This window comes from Mustela lutreola, chromosome 10, assembly GCF_030435805.1.
Source record: "Mustela lutreola isolate mMusLut2 chromosome 10, mMusLut2.pri, whole genome shotgun sequence".
Classification (NCBI taxonomy): Eukaryota; Metazoa; Chordata; class Mammalia; order Carnivora; family Mustelidae; genus Mustela; species Mustela lutreola.
The window spans coordinates 52,763,697-52,782,991 of record NC_081299.1 but is presented as its reverse complement, the minus strand read 5'-3'; the positions used below and the strand labels follow the sequence as shown (position 1 = coordinate 52,782,991).

At 43.0% G+C, this 19,295-nt stretch overlaps 1 protein-coding gene across 1 annotated transcript in view; it reads right to left on the bottom strand.

Moving 5' to 3' along the window:
* Window positions 1–19,295, bottom strand: part of CACHD1 (cache domain containing 1) — a 204,804-nt gene that overhangs the window by 92,439 nt on the left and 93,070 nt on the right. The window contains exon 3 of the mRNA XM_059138128.1: window positions 6,213–6,361. Within this exon, the coding sequence (XP_058994111.1) occupies window positions 6,213–6,361 (149 nt within the window). The remainder of the gene's footprint in view (window positions 1–6,212; window positions 6,362–19,295) is intronic.

Below are 19,295 nucleotides of genomic sequence, written 5' to 3'. Positions count from 1 at the left end.
GTATATGAGAATTCTCTCTAGAACTCAAGTCCAGCCGCCCTGGTGGGGATGTGGGAATTCTCTACAGAACTCGAGTCCCGCGGCAGGTGGCTGGCTTCCACGCGGCTTGAAAACCACTGCTTACTGCCTTTAGCTCCACCACAGTACCACGTTGCTCACCTCCTACCTGGCCTACATGCCTTCCATTCCCACCACAACGAACCAATTCACAAGCATTAACTGAGTGAGGACAACTGCACTGAACCTCACTCAGAGACGCACAAAAATAAAAACCTAAGTTCATCTTCCCAGTATTTCCTTCTTAGTTTACCCTCACATTGTTTCCTTCTTCTAAAAGAAAAAAAAAAGAAAAAAAGACACAAGAATAAAAAAATAAGAGTGCCACCAGGCAGGAATACCTACAAAAGAAACTAGGGAAAGGAGGAAAAAGATGGATTAAGAGATGTGGAAGATAAAACCATTGATCTGCATAGAAGCCAAGGGTTTGTGGGTCCTGCTGAATAAACAATTAGGTTGAGAGGTTCTCAACAGAACCCCATCTCTGTGGCAAGCTAGGTTTCAAGAGACAGATATTCTGAATGTTATGCATAATGCTAGGCATAGAGGAGCTATATTCTTTAAACTCCACATTCTCTTAAGTCAGATTTATTAGTATTATACAGTCCTTTTAGACCAGGAGTTTCAAACTCACACATTAGTGTGGGCCAAGCAGGTGATCAAAGTCAGGAGAATGGGTTGGGTGTGATCCACAGGGACTGGTGGCAACTGTGGGAAGGGGAGACTGTGGGCCGGGTCCTCAAAGGGGAGTCAGACAAGCTGACTGCTGCTCAGTGGGAATGTGGACCCACTATTGCCAGATCTTCAGATTTTAGAGACGACAAATACATAAAATCTCCCCAAATTTAAATGTTGGCAACAGATTTAAAAACTTATAAATTTAAAAACCTTTAAAACATCCTTTGGAGCCAAGATAAATGCATCTATAGATCAGATATAGTCCCTGAGCACAATTCTGTGTTTGTGTGTCTGTGCACTCGTCTTGGGAGAGCCCAGTCTCTTGTGCACCCTCATCAGCGACCCAACACAAGGGGAGCTGTTCATTAAATAAGTAAATTTACCACTGAAAACACCTCTGAAAATGAGTCCGTCTTAGATTAAGCCATAATCTAATTTTTTTCCCTTGTAGAAGAGGTTAATTCTTCAGATCATTCCTTTAGCAAACATTGACAAAGCAACTAATCTCCATGCATAGGCTTGCACAAAGTTATTAACTAGCAGGACTCCTGAGTAGGAAAGAGTTGAGTGGTCTGAGAAGGAAACTATCAAAATCATCTGGAAAATCAATTTTCTGCCATTCTGCGGGTTCTCTCTGTTGTCATCAGACTATAAATCTTCAGAATCTCTGAGAGGACATTTTAAAGCCCTTCTATCTTCAGAACTGGGCATTTTATTAAAATACGCATTATCATGCCTCTGTGAGACAAATAAATGCATTATAAATCAATAACAATGAAATTCTAGGCTTGAAACTCAGTATTAGCTATTGGTTAAAATTAGCTATAAAAATATTGTCCTAGTACTAACTTATCCTTGATGCCTTTGGAGAAGAAGCCAAGTCAACAGGCCACAGGCAGCCACTTAAAATGTTAGTAACCAACAGATTAAAGGACATGGGGCCAGTGCTAGGTGTCAACACATGTTTGCAGAGCCCAGATGTTTAAGAATGGACAAGATCCAGATCAAAGGCTGGAGGTCCCTTATCTCAAGTTAATTGCTTTTATTTCTTACAACGGTAGTATTAATACATTTGCCTGGGGCCAGGTACATGCCATGGGTGCCAACAGTCTGCTTTATGGGACCGTAAAATTTCACAGTCTGGAAAGACTTTAGCAATGTTCTTGAGTCCATTTTTTAAGAACTTTCATCATTACCTTATCTATCACTTTCAAGATTTTGGTCACATTTACTTAATATTTTCATTTAAAGGAGTTTACTTTTTAAGCATATTTATCTTAAACTTTGTTATCACAGTAAGAGAGAAAAGTATATCTCTGGACCTAAAGGATAATATCCATACTTATCAAATAAAGAAGTTACAACCAAAAACATCTCCCTACAGTGACCCTGTGAGGCATGTATTACCCTTATTCTCAGCTCACTGAGGAGATCGAGGCTCAGAATTAGGTGACTCCCTAGGGTCAACTTATGAATGAAAGAGGCTAGATTCAAAACCAAATCTGCCTACTGTTAAAAAAAAAAAAAGTTTTTACTTATGTCCTCAAATTGGTTCCCAAGACTGGGAGTTCTTCTTTTTTGTACAACTCCAATGTGAACTCCCTGAGATTCAAAATGGTAGACATTTCTGGAGGGAATGGAATATATATACTGAAAATGTGTTCAGTGAGACACCAAAACAGCAAGTGTTGAGAAAAGCATATGTTCCATGAGGGACGCAATAAAGGGAGCGAAGGATTCGCATCCGGGCACACCCCAAAAACCTACTATTATCTCCTTCCACTGATGAATCTTCATGAAGAAGGTGAGGGGGGGGTGCTTGGGGGGCTCAGTCGGTTAAGCGTCTGGCTTCAGCTCGGGTGATGATCCCAGGGTCCTGGGATCCAGTCCTGCACTGGGCTCCTTGCTCAGTGGGGAGTCTGCTTCTCCCTCTCCCTCTCCCTGCTGCTCCCCCTGCTTGTGCGCTCTCAAACAAAATCTTAAAAAAAAACAAAAAAAAAAGTGAGAGAGAGTCTCCTAATTTTAGAAGGTGTGTTCAGCCAACTGCTAGAAAAGCATCAGCTCAGAGTTACTCCAAAAACTCCTCAACATGTGTCGCTGGGTAGTAATTCAGAACTAGGAAGACTCTAAGAGGAGGGCAGTCATCCCTGCTGTGAACCCTTTTTATCAGTTATCTCTTTAATATGCCACCAGAGAGAATCTGTTCTTTACTCATTTATAGATCTTCTCATTACCCAGCTTCATTGTCTCAACTGCCCTGGTTTTAGGACCTTTGCCCCAAATGGAGGCTGGTTCTGTCAGTGAGTCCTAGTGAGGAGATAAGATGCCACGGCATCTCTCCAGAGTCCCCACGCAATGTCCGCTACTGACCACGGAAGGAGGGAAAGGCCTCCTGTGAACCTGCTTACTCGACATGGATCCTCCTGGGAGAACAGAAGCCCTGCGGATGGTCAACTGAACTGAATGAGAAATTCCTGAAGGCCAGACACTACACTTTTTGTTCTACTGGATTCACCAAAAGGTAGATCACTGAATTTTGCCAGACATCTGCATGGCCTGGATCTCAGACCTCAACCCTTATCTCAGCATATTCAAAATGGAATCATGGTCTTTACCCCCAAAGCATTTTGATGGAAGTCCTCTCAAACTTCTAAGGTGTACGTGTATATAGGTATGCCTGGCCATTTTCCCCAGTCAGCAAACACTCTTTTACCTTCTCCTGGCTGCATCTTACCCTCTCTCATGTCTGTGGATGGGACAACAATCTCCTTGACTAATCTCCTATTATCAGAATTTAAGATACTGACAATATTTTCTATTCTAAACAGCACTCCCATGACTGTCCTTACAAGCTCCTCTTTATAAACATGTACTACCATTTTCTCGAGATATTCCCCCAAATGAGCGGATCCAGGAACATGCATAACTTCCAAAGTTCACAGACTCTTGTGATCCATCCACCACCTGGGACATTTCTCTGCTTTGAGGAACGCCAGTACGTCTCTGTGTCACATTCTGCACTATTAATTATGTTCAGTATTTGCCCTCTAACCCCAAAATTTTAATTTGTTGAGAGCAGACATCCCCTGACTCAATTCAGATTTTGACAAGGAGTAATTAACTACAAACGCTGGGTGCTGGGGTAGAAATGGATGAGGTGTAATCCCTGCCCAGAACAGCAGGGGAGGCAGAGTCACCACCAACAACCCAGGATACTTTAAGTTCCACACTGTAATAGAGGTGTCTGAAACCGAACTATGGGAACAGAGATGAGGGAGCAAGTGAATCCCTCCAGGGGCAAAGGGAAACAAGGAGGCAAGGCAGGGGGGTGGGGGTGGGGGGGATATTAGGAAGCTATGGAGAGAGGCAAATTGTTCAGCTATTTCTTGAAACATTAACAGAAGCTCACAAGGTGGGTCTAGTAATGGGATGAAGACTTACAGGACAGATTTCCAAGTAGAGACCCGTCAATTCCCGATTGTTGTTTCAACTAGAGCAACAGTTCCACTTATGAATTTAAGAAAACCTCCCATCTTTTGAGGCAGGGTTTTTCACCTTCTACAGCTACTGACATTGTGAACCAGGTCATTTCTTCTTTCTTTCCTTTTTCTTTTTTCTTTTTTAAGATTTTGTTTATTTGACAGAGAGAGACCATGAGAGAGGGAACACAAGCTCAGGGAGTGGGAGAGGGAGAAGCAGGTTTCCTGCAGAGCAGGGAGTCCGATGCGGGGCTCGATCCCAGGACCCTGGGATCATGACCCAAGCCAAAGGCAAACGCTTAACCACTGAGCCCAGGTGCCCCTGGGTAATTCTTTCTTTGCAGGGAGGGGAGATTATCTTGTGCATTCTGGGATGTGGAACAGCATCCCTGCCCTCTCCTCACTAGTAGTAACAACTATTCCCCACCTTCGAACTGTAACGCCTGAAAATGTTTCCAGACATTGCCAAATATCCAAGAGCATAGGGGGATAAGGCGAGGGGCAGAAATCATCCCCAGCCAAAAATCACTGTTTTAAGCGTAATTCTAGCTTTAAGGATTTCTCTCTTATTATATATACTAGCTCTTCTCTTTGTTTTGAAAATGATGTTTTCTTTGGTTCAAAACCCAATCGGGCCCTCATTCTCTTTTTAGAGAAGAGATAAGTTGTAAAGGACATCTTCTCTGATTAAACCTAATAAAAAATGAGATGTTCACTATGATATGGAAGTGTGTATTTAATACACACACACACACACACACATATATACTGGGGTTCAGATTTGTTTAGAAAATTACAAAGTATTTTTCATTTTTGGTCTCACTGGATGCCCAGGACACTGTGAAGTATTTATCATCATTCCTATTCTAGAGATGAAGACAGAGTGGCTGAGACATAAAATATCCAAGACCATCTGAGTGTTAGGGAGGACTGCTATCCAGACAGGCTCATGCTACATTGTATACATTTTTCCACTTAATTTAGTAAACAACTAGTAGGAGCTTCTTTAGGCTGCATACAGAGTAAGCCAGAGAAAAAGGCTCATCTTAAAGTCACATAGAGAATAAAAATGACTTAAGGATGCCCTGCTATCTACATAGCCCACCAAGAAACTAAAGTAGGAAAAAAATGCTTCTAGAAGCAAAACATTTACCCACCAAAACTATGTTGTATCTATCCTTGCATGACTTTAAGAGCACCTGATGTGCAAAAAGGGGAGTAATACATACTAATTATAACATTTACACTCAGTTTTTAAAGTATGTTAGCAGCTTTTAGTCACTCGCAATAGCCCTAGAAAATTGGTCTAATAAAGATTATTATCCACCGACAGAAAACTGCACATAATTAATTAATTAAGGCCACACAGCTAGTTAGAGATTAAATAAAAATTAAGTTCTTTGTACCTCTAGGTAAGTGTTCTTTCCACTACAATTTCCAGCATCATATGACCCTACACCCCTCCAGACAGAACTATCACCAGGCTAATAAATAAAAATATCCTTAACTCTACATATACTAATTCTGTTGCAATATTATCTGAAGCCATATCTCCCATTAGCGTAGATGTTATCTTTAAAACTACCAAAGTATGAAGTGGGAATTTTTGCTACTCTTTTCAAAGACAAAAAGCACTCCCTTAAATTAGGCAAAGTGCCAGAATCAGTGAGTCTATTTTATTCAAGACCCACTAGCTGACACCTGACCAAATGTCTGCAATTTTCTTAGCTTAATTCAACTTTACACTCAGCTAATATTTGATACTTCCGAACCTGAATTCCAACATGACAAAAAGGTGAGCAGGGAAGAGTCTAGGAATTTCTTGGACATAGAATGTGGAATCTCACTTCTTCAAAAATTGTCTATGTAAAGACAAAGGTTTTATTTAAGATAGAAATACTATACACTTTCCAACAGACAAGCACAGGCATTTGAGTATGAATGGAACGCAATTCAATTACTGGTTTCAACAACACAAAAATATTTGTAAAGTCTTACTCCATCATGGAAGGTGGGATAGTACAGCAGTCTTGGATTGCAGTTAGAGGAGAGGTCAGGTGAGCCGTATAGGAAGCTTCTACAACCTGCTTGTTCCGGTTGACCACATCCAAGTAACGGTTGAACTTCTCTCGAATTTTTTTGGCTAGCTGTGAGATAAAGAGTAAGCAAAATAAGTCAAAGGCCCACCACAATAACCCACCATGTTTTTCCTAATAAGCTCGTTAATTTGTATGATAGGCTGCATGCATTACAGGCATGTTTTACTTCAGGTAAAACCAACAATATACACTCAAGTGGGTAAATTGAGATAAAACACCCAGGTCTCATTCTTCCGTGAAAATTGATATTAAAACCTGCAAAGTGTCCAGAAACCCCAGAGGGAGAGTCAGAGGACAATAAAACACTACCTGTGGTCTTCAAATGGCTAAAGATACATGAGGAACTTCTCATGGGTATGAACTCATGAAGAACAATACTGATCCATAACATGCCTCGCTAGATAAAGGAAAACAAAGCCTACCAATACTACTGTCAACATGACAACAGTAACACCTACACAGCAATGACAGTGATTATAAGAAAACAACCCACTATTCATGGTTCTGGAGTCACACAGATTTTTCAAGAGAAAAATACATGAAGAAAGGAAGAACGTACAGCATGTTCTGCCACACAACTCCAGGGGGCACCTTTCACAGTCCTCAGGGATTTGCCATTTGCACAACATAGACATCCACATAAAATAAAATATACCATTAAAAATACACTCCTGTTTGGTCTGTTCCACCTTTAAGGTGGACAAATGTCTTTTGTAACTGCTGCGAACAGAACATTCATCATAATTTACTTTCATGTGGGAATACCAAAAGCAAATGGGTAAGCATACTGCTTTTTCCTCCATTGTTGTCATCAAATATCACGGCTTAATTACAGATCTCCAAGGAAAACAGTGTTGTTTTTCTTCCCCTTAAACAAAATGTTACCCAAATGAAATGACTGATAGAATTATAGCTAATTGGTTTTGTAGAGCTATTCATTATCAGCACACTAGCGGAGAATTAATCATCTCCTTTGGGTCATGCAATGCACACGGTCCAATAGCTTACAGGCTGAGAACAGGGAGCCAAAGCAGGGTATCTCCATTTTTTCAAGCCAATTCCAAAATCTGATTTTGTTCCATTGATGTTTGGAAGTTTTCAGAATTTCACTTAAATAACGGAGATCCTCAGCCTTGCTAAACAGTGCACAAACTATGAATTAGTTTAGAAAAATTTCTAGATGTAACAAGTGTATCAGAGTGACATTTCATATGATAAAGTGTTGTCCAAATTTGTTTTAGCATTTTCAGAGGAGGAATTCTGTGCCCTTCAGTTTTTCTTTCAAGATTTTATTTATTTATTTATTTGAGCGAGAGAGAGTAGTGAGAGAGAAAGAGAATGCACAGAAGGAGAGTGAAAAGGAGAAGCAGACTCCCCGCTGAGCAGGGAGCCCAATATGGGACTCAATCCCAGCACCCTGGGATCATGACCGGAGCAGAAAGCAGATGCCTAACTGACTGAACCACCCAGGCACCCGATTCTTATATTTTTAACTGTCTTTTTTAAAAACGCACTTTGTGATAACTATGGGAAATTCACCTTTCAGTGCTCATAAAGTTTTAATGAAACAGTCATTTGTTTATCTGTTTATGGCTGCTTTCATGCCAGTGTGCGAGTTAAGTAGTTGCAACAGAGGCGATATGGCTTGCTTCACTGTAAGTTAGAAGCCCCAACGTGTCCCAAAATAGAGCCACAGTCCCAGTAGTTTTATAAAAATTTGCTGCGTCCGCCCCCCCCACGCACACACCCACTGCCCCTGACAAGTGGGCTGTATATTCCTTCTCCACACCCACTCCTTGAATCTGGGTAGGGTTATGGTGGCTTCTGCCAGTCAAGTACAGAGAAACTGACACTATGTAAGTTCTGAGGCCAAGTCATAAAGGGCCATGCCATTTCCGCAGGTCTCTCTCTTCGCGGAATGCTCTCAGCCACCACATGAACGAAGTCCAAGACTCACGGAAAAGCCACAGTTAAGTGCCTGGCTGACAACTCCAGCTGCTCAAGCCCAGGCTCTGAATAGGAGTCAAGAAGACTCCAGTAAGTCCCAGTGGTGAAGCCCCAGACAGCACAGAACGGAGATAAGCCATCCTTGCTGTGCCGGACCTGAGCTCCTGACCCACAGTATCTTCAAGCATGAAGAAACTGCTGGTTATGCCACCGAGTTTGGGGTGCTCTCTTGAGCAGCAGTAAGTGACTCGATAGGCTGATAGGTTGAATTCCGTCCCTAGACAATCCAAGCTGCTAGGCTATCCAAGCTGCTCTAGTCCAGGTACTACCATCGACATCATCAGAATTGCCAAGACTGGAGCCTATGGACCAGAAACCTGTCCAAAGAAACTGCAGGGTTCTTCGCAAAATTCTAACAGCTACTGTACAGAGGTACTTACCACACACTACACACATGGTGAAAAATATGATGAATCACACAATCTGAGGAAACTCCCATTAATATAATCAGCCAAGGCACAGAGCCAGAGCACAAAGCCCCCTATTCCTGGGCTGGGCGGGGAACCAAGGCTTCCCTGGAGGGGGGAAGGAGGAGTCTGCTGGGGGGAGGGGAGGGGAGGCGAAGGGGAGAGGCACTGCCACAAGTAGTGGGGGCAAGAGCAAATTGGCAATGTCTGCCTTCAGCCGCCTGGTGAGGATGGGCCTTGAGCTGCGTTTTTCATCAGTGGAGGCAGGGACCTTACATGTAGAACCCAGACACATATGACCATTAACAGAAGACCTTGAATGCCAGCTCCTTCCACCTTGGATTCACACCTCTCAGTCAGAAACTCCTGTCTTTCATGTAGTGATACCCCATCTTCTTGCCTTATTAAAAAAAGAGACTAGCCAATCCGGGTGGCTCAGTTGGTTAATGTCTGCCTTCGGCTCAGGTCATGATCTCCAGGTCCTGGGATCAAGCCCCACCCACATCAGGCTCCCTGCTCAGTGGGGAGCCTGCTTCTCCCTCTGCCTGCTGCTCCCCTTGCTTGTGCTTACTCTTAACAAATAATAAATTTTTAAAAATCTTTAAAAAAAATAGCCAATGTTTGTTAAGTGCTAACTCTGTGTAGGACACCCTTCTAAGCACTTCATAAGCACACACCGAATTAAGCTTTCAAAGAACTCTGTAAGGTACACAGGTCCATTTTTTCCCCCAGAAGCAGACACTAAAGGTCCAATAATTTGCTCAAAGTTACAAAGCTAGTAAGTAGTAGAGCTGGCCCCCAAACCCAGTACTATTCCAACTCCAGAGCCTTGGCTTCGACCTCTGTGCAACACAGTTTCTCTCCGTAATACACACACACCAATAATGCCCTCCTCCCATTTCCTTTCAAACCCATTTTAACAAATGCTGTGAAATTCTTGGCAGAGAACCATAAGCCACACACCGTCTCATTACTTTATAATAGAAATGAGAGTTCTGAAAACACATTTAGAATTGTACATAATTCCTATGAAAATCAAACTTTTGAGGAGGTTTAGAACTGAATTCTACCACTGATTAAAAAAAGGGGGGGGGTGGGCCAAAGGTGAAATAATGTATTCTCCCAAAATAATACCTGCTATTCCTGGACTACTGTGGTATAAGTTACATCAAACTAACCTAAATTGTTCCAATTACTCCAGAGTGTTTAACTTTGTTCATAACCTGGGAAGAAAACATCATAGATGTACTGTTCCTTTCCTTTCAGAAGTGACTTACATAATTCAGTATTTTCCTCGAAATTTTCATTCAATTAATTCATCTGCCCTCATAGGGTAGTAAGATGCAATTTTAATTCCCATTTGACAAGTGAAGAAACTGAGGCATATGGGGCTTAAGGGTCTCTTGACTCCCACGTGGGGCTCTGGCCTCCCTTGACCCCACTGCCCGAGATGACCTCCCTGTGCCCTTCTGACAAGGAATAGGAGAGTGACTCACTATGGAAAGTCAACTCCTGCTCCACGGCAGGGTATATTTTTCTCTCTAAAAGCAAGCTCTTTCAGCATGCCAACCAAATCCAGGGTGCTCGGCGGGCATAACAGAATCTATTAGAGTAAAGATAGCCCACAGAGAGATTAAGTCCTGAATGTATCCGTTCAACTGAAGAGGACCGGCTACCAACACAGAACCTTCCAAGAGGCCCGCCGGATTCTGGGTCTGTATCCTGCCATGATCCCTGCAGACAGGAGAAAACAAAGGACATTCTTAACAAAAGCTACAGGTGGACCCACAATCCTCCTCAGTGTAATTAAAAACATTTTTCTTTCCACAGCTCAGCTTTCATCTTTTCTCCCTCTTTATCCTCTCCCCTTCATCCCCGAAGGGGTTCCTGAATGCTGATGAGACGACGGGACTAAAACCATCTTGTCATCTTTTGGGTCAATTCTTCGGCGAGCCAACATCCAGCCATGGGTCAAATGATCAGTAGGTAGCATGCCGGTCCCCATGGGAACGGATTCTAATTTGTCATCATCTCCAGTGACAACGTTTCATCACAACATCAATGAATTTCTTTCTTGCTGAATTTCACTTCCCTTAATTTTCCCAGAGACATTTCTGTCATTTGCATACTTCCCCAGAGCCCCCCCTTTTAAAGCTCTTTTTACCTTAGCTTTATACTTCTAAAGATGGGGGGTGGGGTAGGGCTGGGGTAGGCACACAGAAGAAGGTAAAAGAAAACAAAAATGCAAAGGCACAGGACACACTTTATTTATGTCTCTTTCCTAAAACTCCGGAAGGAGTTTTGAATGTTAGAGAAAGCTTTATTTAAAATGCACAACAATGAAGCTGACAGGCACAGACAGGAAAGGTACCCTAGGGGACTGAAGATTCATAGCAAAATTCCTATTGAATGTAGAAGAGTTTAACATTTGACATTCAAAAACCTTTGTGCCGTGATAAGAATTTAATAGCTGATCCCTCTTCCTCCCACCCCAGCCTTATTACTCAAGAATGATTCTCCGCCAGCAGCTTCAGGACTGAGTTATTTAAATGTGACACAAATAATTTTAAGAATAGGCAAGCACAAACATTTAACATCACTGAACCTCACACAAAGGCATTCCAAAGTTCAAGCAGAACACATTCTCATTGCTTCATGTTGCACACCATAAACGGGATATGTAAAATGCTATACCTTCACTATCTATGAATGATTAGGAATTAATTATTAACAGTTGTAATATTCTAAACAGCTCTCTCAATGATCAGCTAGGAAAACTGGGCAAGTTGACTTCCCTTAGTCTCCGTCTCCTCGTAAGTAAAACGGGAAGACCAACCCTCTTCAAGGGCTTATTGTGATGTTCAAATAACGAACATGTAACGCCCCAAAGTACAAGGAATTACTCTTCCTGTTCTAGCACAGTATCCACACCAGGAAATGCATATGATGGTGATAGGAAAGGAGGGTGGGCGTCTAAGTTTTCCACGACTCAAGCTCTAAGTAAAGCAAGAGGGGCTACCTGAACACTGACCATTTGATTCAAGTCATCCTTGTGCTTAATCCTCTGTAGGAAACCTGGCACAGGGTTGGCAGGGGAGGGAGGGAGGTTTTTTTTTGTTTTCTTTTTTATTTTCCCCCTTAGATTAAGAACAAAATGGCACAAAGCGTTTAAGCTTTGGAGTCAGATAAATCTGTGTTAAATCCAGCTCTGTCATTTAGTACCTAAAGGGAACTAGGCAAATTATTTCTCTAAGCCTCAACTTAGCGCTACACTGGGAATAATAACAGGTGTTTCACATTGTTGTTTGAGAGCTAAAGGGGAGAAGGTCCAGGACATATTCAGCAGAGTGACACTATAAGTGCCAAATAAACGGGGCTGATCGTGGTTTCACTGCTGCTGTTACTATTACTGTGGTTGTTATTATTTGGGGGACTTTATATACTGACACAGGCACTTGGAATGGAGAAATCTGAACATATTCTCGGCAACTGGAGAGGGTCGGGCTGGAGGCGTGAACACGGGGCCAGGCCCTGCCAGAGCTGTCCATGCCTCTTTGAAAGCCCCATGTCCTATAGGTTATGTAGTTACAGTCTGAGATAACTCAGAATTCATCTGGGATCTTCTCTTTCTGAACTTCAGGATCTAACGAGGACTTTATTCTTGTCTTTTGCTATTTTCAAGGCATCTTCACAGGACTCATGGCAATGTATGCCTTCCAACAGCCCTGGTTGCAGAGTAGAGCAGGCCTTCCCTGTCCTGTCCCAACTGTCAAGAAATCTAGGCTCAGGGGTGTGCCCACGGTCAAGCCAGGTGAGTGTAGGAAGTGGAGACCATTTCTTCTAATCCCTAGGTCCATCTTCTCTGTGCTACAAACTCCAAAATCACGGTGGGGTGGCAGGGGTGGGGGGCGGAGGAGAGACGGTACACGACACCTCTCCCAGATCCAACTGTGCTCCACTCATTCCTTCAGGCCCAGACCAATTTCTGCCTCTTTGAATCCTCCTCAGACCTTTCTTTTCCAAAATCACCTTGATCTCACCAACTGGACCCCTCCTATCCCAGTTTATATTGTCCATTTTTCCTATTTAAAGATCCTGTTTCCCCTGACAAATCAGCAGCATAACAATCAGCATTTATCGATTGCTGGCCATGTGCTGGGCACTTTGAAAGTGCAATTATACGTCAGGCCTTTTAAGTCCCCCAACAGCTCTCGATGATTGCTGTATGCTACTTTTAATAGATGGTTCTGATAGATTTGCCCAAGGTAAAACCACTAATAATTAGATCAAACCCACGTTCTTGAACATTATACTATGCATTCTTGTTTAACGTGGTGCCTAGAATCTAGGAAGGACGTAAAAGTGGTCACCGTGGTATTCATTTGCCCTTATACACCGTTATTTGCAATATTGGAAAAATGTGCTTCTGGATCTAGGACGGGGCAGACAACCTAGGACTACTGCTCCTATCTGGTACAAGCCAATCAAACTCTGGGCCTGTCTAGTTTCCTATCTTGACCTGCCTCCTGGGTAGTATCAGCAGCTCTGGAGTAAGTCTTGCCCAGAAACACAAAACCAGTTCGCGAAGGGATCCTCATGGCCCATGGCCACGGCTGGGAGGGGGTTGCTCACTGACCACTAGAGTATGGGCTTCACGTTGTCATTCAGAGCAGAGTCGGGGCATGGCAGCCGGCAAGGATACAGCACGAGACAGATGAAGACGTACAGATGGAACAGGGCCAGTCTGACTTTCCAACGGCCCAGAGGCTTCAGGGTTGTCTGACGGATGTGTAGGAATAGCACATCCAGTGGAGAAGCGGGGCAGCCGCTGACAGACAAACTGCAGGTGGACCAGGAAGATTGATGGGCAAGGCTGTCGGGGCTCCAGGGTCACATACCCTGCTCCTATGAGAGGTGGGGCCCCTGGGGCCGAGCCGGGGAAGAGTGCAATGGAAAAAACAGAAGGCAAGTGCTGACATGCCAGAGAACCAGAGGAGGCTGAGCTCTGGAAAACTGTAGAGCACAGCAGCTTCTCTCTAAGCAAAATGCAGGTTTGCTTTTAAGGTCATAACGGAGTTTGCTTTGGGCAGCGGTCTGTGTTAGGTATTTCAGGAGAGTCATGGAAACACACACCCAAGCCTCCTGAAAGCCAAGGTTATCAACTTAAGGGCTCAATAGGCTCTTGCCCTATTTTTCACCCCACTCTCCCCTTAACAACCAGATCATAACAAAAGAAACAATGGGAAGGGCAGGCTTCAACCCACTTCTTCTCACTTCATTCTGTAACAGGAGCCCCTGAGAGGAGGTTCCTTTAAACCAAAATAAGCAAGTCCTCTGGACTTCAAAGTTTATAGCCTGTTCCTTCAGGAGGAACAAATTCAGCGTAGTCTTGACATTAGAAAGAATCGAGAGGCTGGGAAATGCGGGTTGAGGGGAGAAGAAGGAGTCACAGCATAGAGACCAACCTCTATCTACCATTTAATTCACAACTTTAGAGATAAGTTTCCACAGGGTATTTATTAATCAGGGAGGAGAAGGGGAGACATATCTTGGGTTTGTGAATTTAGGAACTCTCCGGTGACCTATGAAGGGCACAATCACGGAAAAGGAAAGAAAACTCGGGCCCTTCACTCTTGGTTTGCAAAGCCCATATTTAGAGTATAAATATCTGTGCATAACTTAACACCAGGTGTAACTTTAGAAGCATTCCAAGTAACAGGAAGCCAGGGCCACTAGAGAAACTGGGGATCAGCCGGGAGGGCTCTGAGACCCCGCAACTGTCCTCACAACCAATGTAAACAGTAGCTCATCTCCAGCCAACCCTGCAACCTGGGCCAAGGACTCAGGAAGTCTCTCCGTATAAATGAAAGTCAAAACCTGAGCTAACCTCCAGTTACAGGCCAACTGACCAGTGTTTTAGGGTTTTTCCACAGCCCCTTTGAGAGCAGATCAATCAACCACTTGTTAGCAAGTGTCCGTCAGTTCAGCAATCAAGCGGAAAGAGGATACTGGCGAGGAAATAAAAATCTTCTACTAGACACTTCCTCACTCTTGATCTGGCAAGAACTTAGTAAGTCCATTTCTTGGGAAGACAATCTTGAGACATCATGGGGGAAAAATGTTTCCATTTCCCCTTTTTGAATATTAACTTATCTTTACAATGGACTATAACATGCCATTTTAGGATTTCGTTAATACACAGTTCTAAGGACAGCAAAGCTCAGTACAGCAAGTAGGAGATCTCTCCTAGTCCTCCATTATAAGAAAATAAGTCAGCATAAGACAGAGCCCAATGCACAGGTTATTTCAGATCTGGAGTAACAAACTCCCACAACACAGATTTCCTTTTAAATGGAGGGGCACCTGGATGGTTCAGGGGGTTAAAGCCTCTGCCTTCAGCTCAGGTCATGATCCCAGGGTACTGGAATCGAGCCCTGCATCAGGCTCTCTGCTCGGTGGGAAGCCTGCTTCCTCCTCTCTCTCTGCCTGCCCCTCCGCCCACTTGTGATCTCTGTCTGTTAAATAAATTAAATCTTTTTAAAAATAAATAAATAAAATAGAAGGGGGGAAAAAGCCAGTGCAAGAGAAAGCATTTAAAAAAAATTTTTTTTTATTTAGTTAATTGAGGAGGCGGGGCGCAGATAGGAGGCAGACTCCCCACTGAGCAAGGAGCCCATGCGAGACTTGATCCCAGGACCTAGAGATCATGACCTGAGCTGAAAGCAGATGCATAACTGACTGACCCAGCCAGGTGCCCAAGAGAAAGCATCTTGTAAGCTGTTAAAGACTGGACTGGAAAATCTATAACCATCTGAGTCTAGAGTATGGCAGAACAACCTCAGGAAAGAGAGCACTCTCTCCTGCTCCTACCTTCCAACAGGGAAGCCAGCTTATAATATATTTATCTCAAAAGACAGAGAAAAGGTACTTCTTAGCTTTAGTTTCAAGAGACGGGAGTAGTGGCAAAGCAGCCTCTGAGATCTACAGGCCTCTACAATGTAGGTATAGAGCTCTAAATACTGATACGGAGGTACAAGGTGGTTGTTGTCGTCATTGCTGTTGTTGTTGCAATTAGGAAACAACCACAACACCCACACAGACCGCTGGGATGAGGTGCAAATCCTGGATGCTGGGGGGAAAGGCTATTAAGACTTGCTAGAAACAACAAAAAAGTAATGTTTCCCATGTGGGTTCCAAACCAGAGGAATAAGGATATTTGCCTCCACCACAACAATTTTATTCTATCCTTCTCTGAACTATTCCGTCTGTTCCCTTGCCAAGCTGCATCTGATATCATTCTCTAACTCTCAGTGGGATTTGGGAAGATCTTCTCATCCCCTATCTGTTGACAGGGAGGATTGCAAACAGAAGACCTGGGGCATGGCTGCTCTGCGTTGGCTGTTTGCTTGCATGGGATTCACTGCTAACACCTTCCACAGTAGGGGGGTGCCTGACACGAGGCTGAGGAGATGGGACAGTGACACTTCTCCATTGGTTTGCAGAAGAACCATTATGCACTTTGCAGCACACAGAAGGACTGAGGACCGCTTAAGTAACTACCACTGAAAATGCCCACGAACAGCTATTTTCGCATGATCCTGACCTCCCCAGTCTTCTAACATTAAAACAACGCTGTAGCCCCTGCTAGGAGCCCATTGTTATCAATGTGTAACTTCATCGGTCCAGATTTTCAAAGGGTTTGGCTAATTCAGAGGCTCTTGATATTAGCAGCAATTAATTCCTTCACATCATTACCACAGTATTTCCTATTGTGCCAAGGAATGGATTAGGGACGAGGTGGTTTCTGCTCTTCAGAGTCTCACCAGCTTTTCCAATCCACTCTGAGTTTAGTGTCCAAGTATGCATTCTGCCAGGTCAGATGGATCAGAAGGTATGTTTCTGTAGGAGTAGCAGTTTGGAGATCTGGATCTCCAATTCTTGAGATCTCCAACTCTTCAAATTGTGGATTTGGAGAAATCTTGGCTGCTACCTCCTCCCCAGCATTTCTGAGCCCTATCCAATTGAGAGATACTGGAAACATGTATATAATGGGCTTAACTATTTCCATTTTTAGTGGAATGTTCATTTCTCATGATGAAGTCTTCCTGGCTTGTAGAATGAAGACTTACACTCGGTCCATTCCCTTCTAGTTAAATGCAGTTTAAGCAGGAAGCCCAGACTCTCCTGAAAGAAGGCATCTGCACACATATGGACTGCAGGGTTGCGTGAAAAGCTGGAGGAGGGAGAAGGGCGGGAAGGCCGCGGGGGGGGGGGGGGGGGGGGCGCCCGGGGGTAGGTGCAGGGAGCTTACATTTCTTTCCCCACCCTGCCTTTGAGATGCCTGCCTGCAACACTTCCTTTTCCCTGCCTTTGCTGATAGAGAAACAGCACCCGTCCCCCTTCATGTGCTCCATCGCAAAGAGTAAAAACACAACATGTGGGCATCCAGGGACCTGGGAAAAGGACTATTCTGGGTTTTGCCAGAACAGCAACAAAAAAACAAACAAACCTATAACTAGAATTTATAAGTATTAAATGTTAGGGCGTGGTAGTGGTGGGAGGTAAAGATTTCCATTTTGTATCACTAGGACAGGAGCACATATACAAATGCAAACATCAACATTGGGTCGTAAGTACTGTAAATATGTGCACAGAATTCCTATCTGTAAACAGTAGGTACTGCATCTTCATGTGTTCGAAGAAATACATTATATAAAATGTGTGAGTACACAGGAGAGGGGGGTGTGTGTGAGAATTATCTCTATTTATCTCGACACAAGGCACATACATTGGCTAACATACGATACACAAACGCCTCAAATCAGCCAGCCTCTGGGACAGGAATTAAATCTTTCATGCATGCATACAACCGTATTTTAACTTCCAAATATAAACAAGCATATGGAACATATGCTGCATATCTTTTCCTTAAAATATAAATAAGATAAATAGTTCAAATTCCAAACTGCTGCTTATTAAATAGTGAGATAGGTAGCCATCTTGCTTCCCCTCCCCCTCCCCCAAGAAGCTGGGTGAGCAGTTCCAGATCATTAATCAGTAATAATGATAATATTCCGTATCTCAGATTATTGTCAGAGCTTCATCCTGGGAGAGAACCCAGGAGTTCTGAGAGGTAGTGCCCCCCATCCCCCAAAAAAGGTTTGCTACATTCTCCAGGAAAACTACTAACAACAGCTCCACCAACCACAGTTCCTCACTACGGATGCCAAAGAGTCCACCAAGTTCTACTCACGTGCCACAGAAAGGAAGCGCACTCAGACTTTAACCCTGAGTACTAACCCAACAGCTGCAGTCTTTTACTTACTCCATTAGCTAGAAATTCTCATCTGGGGGTACTCATTTACAAAGGACAACGACAAAAAAAGCCAAAAGCCCAATAGAAATTCCATAATGGCACACATAATAACTGTCCCAGGGTTATGTTCATAAAGGAATAATGATGAATTGTGAAAAAGAAAAAAAGAGTCAAGGATTTCATTTACTTTTATATATTGTTTCTGTTCCTACAGGAAGATCCATTAGTAATATAATGCTCTTCCTCATAAGGCTCAAGTTACATCCTTGTGATTTATTAGAGTTAAAAGGCTTGTCACTAACAGTCCAGAAGGCACCCCATTCAGTGTTTCACCCATGTCAACTGAGCATTTGAAGTCAGTCTTTTCCTTGTTTAGCAGCTAAGTATTTATCATAGTACTTAAAATGTTTAGACATATTCCTTTCTTACTTTGGTTGATGTGTAATACTCTCAGGAAAGAATAAACCACACATTCCTTTTTAAAAAATTGGAGACCTATAGAAAACCGGCAGTGGACAAAGTATAAAAAGCAATATCAGACCACACTGAATCAAGTCTTGGTCATATTATCTAATTCAAGAATGACTTGGAGGAATTACTTAATAGCTGAGTTGCCATTTCCTCAAATCGAAAACGGGAAGAGGAACTGTATCTGTATCTCAGGTTTGCAGTATAAATTCAATGAGATAATTCACAGTAAGCAGCATTTGTTAAAAGAACACAAACTCGCATGTCAAGTAAATAATCTTTGCCTAAATGCAACAATGTCTAGGTACATAACAGTTCTCCCAACCATCCCTCATCTATTAGAATTCTAGAAAAAATACGTAATTTGCACTGGAAGTACCGCCACACTAGATGGGATTGATAGTCTAGTCAGACCACTGTTTGGTCTCATAAATGCAGTCAGTATTTCCTCAAGAGGGCATTTCCGCCCATTAGGGCATCCACCTGCAAGAGATTAGCAAGATACACCAAATATATGAACACATGTCTCCTGTGACTTAACTATGCCCTTGGGATGAGCTTTTAGTTTCTCTTTCTACAATGCCAAGTATATGGTAAGTCCTCAACAAATGTTTGCTGAACTCATCAACTGCTGATCCCTTACCAGAGGTATGCTCAGAATCTCCCTTCTAAGAGATCATACTCTAGTTTATCCATTCCATCCCAGGATCTATAAAGCACTACAGCATTATTCTTACATGGTTCCTGCACTAAGAACTTTATTTTTAGAGGACCTACCTCTAGA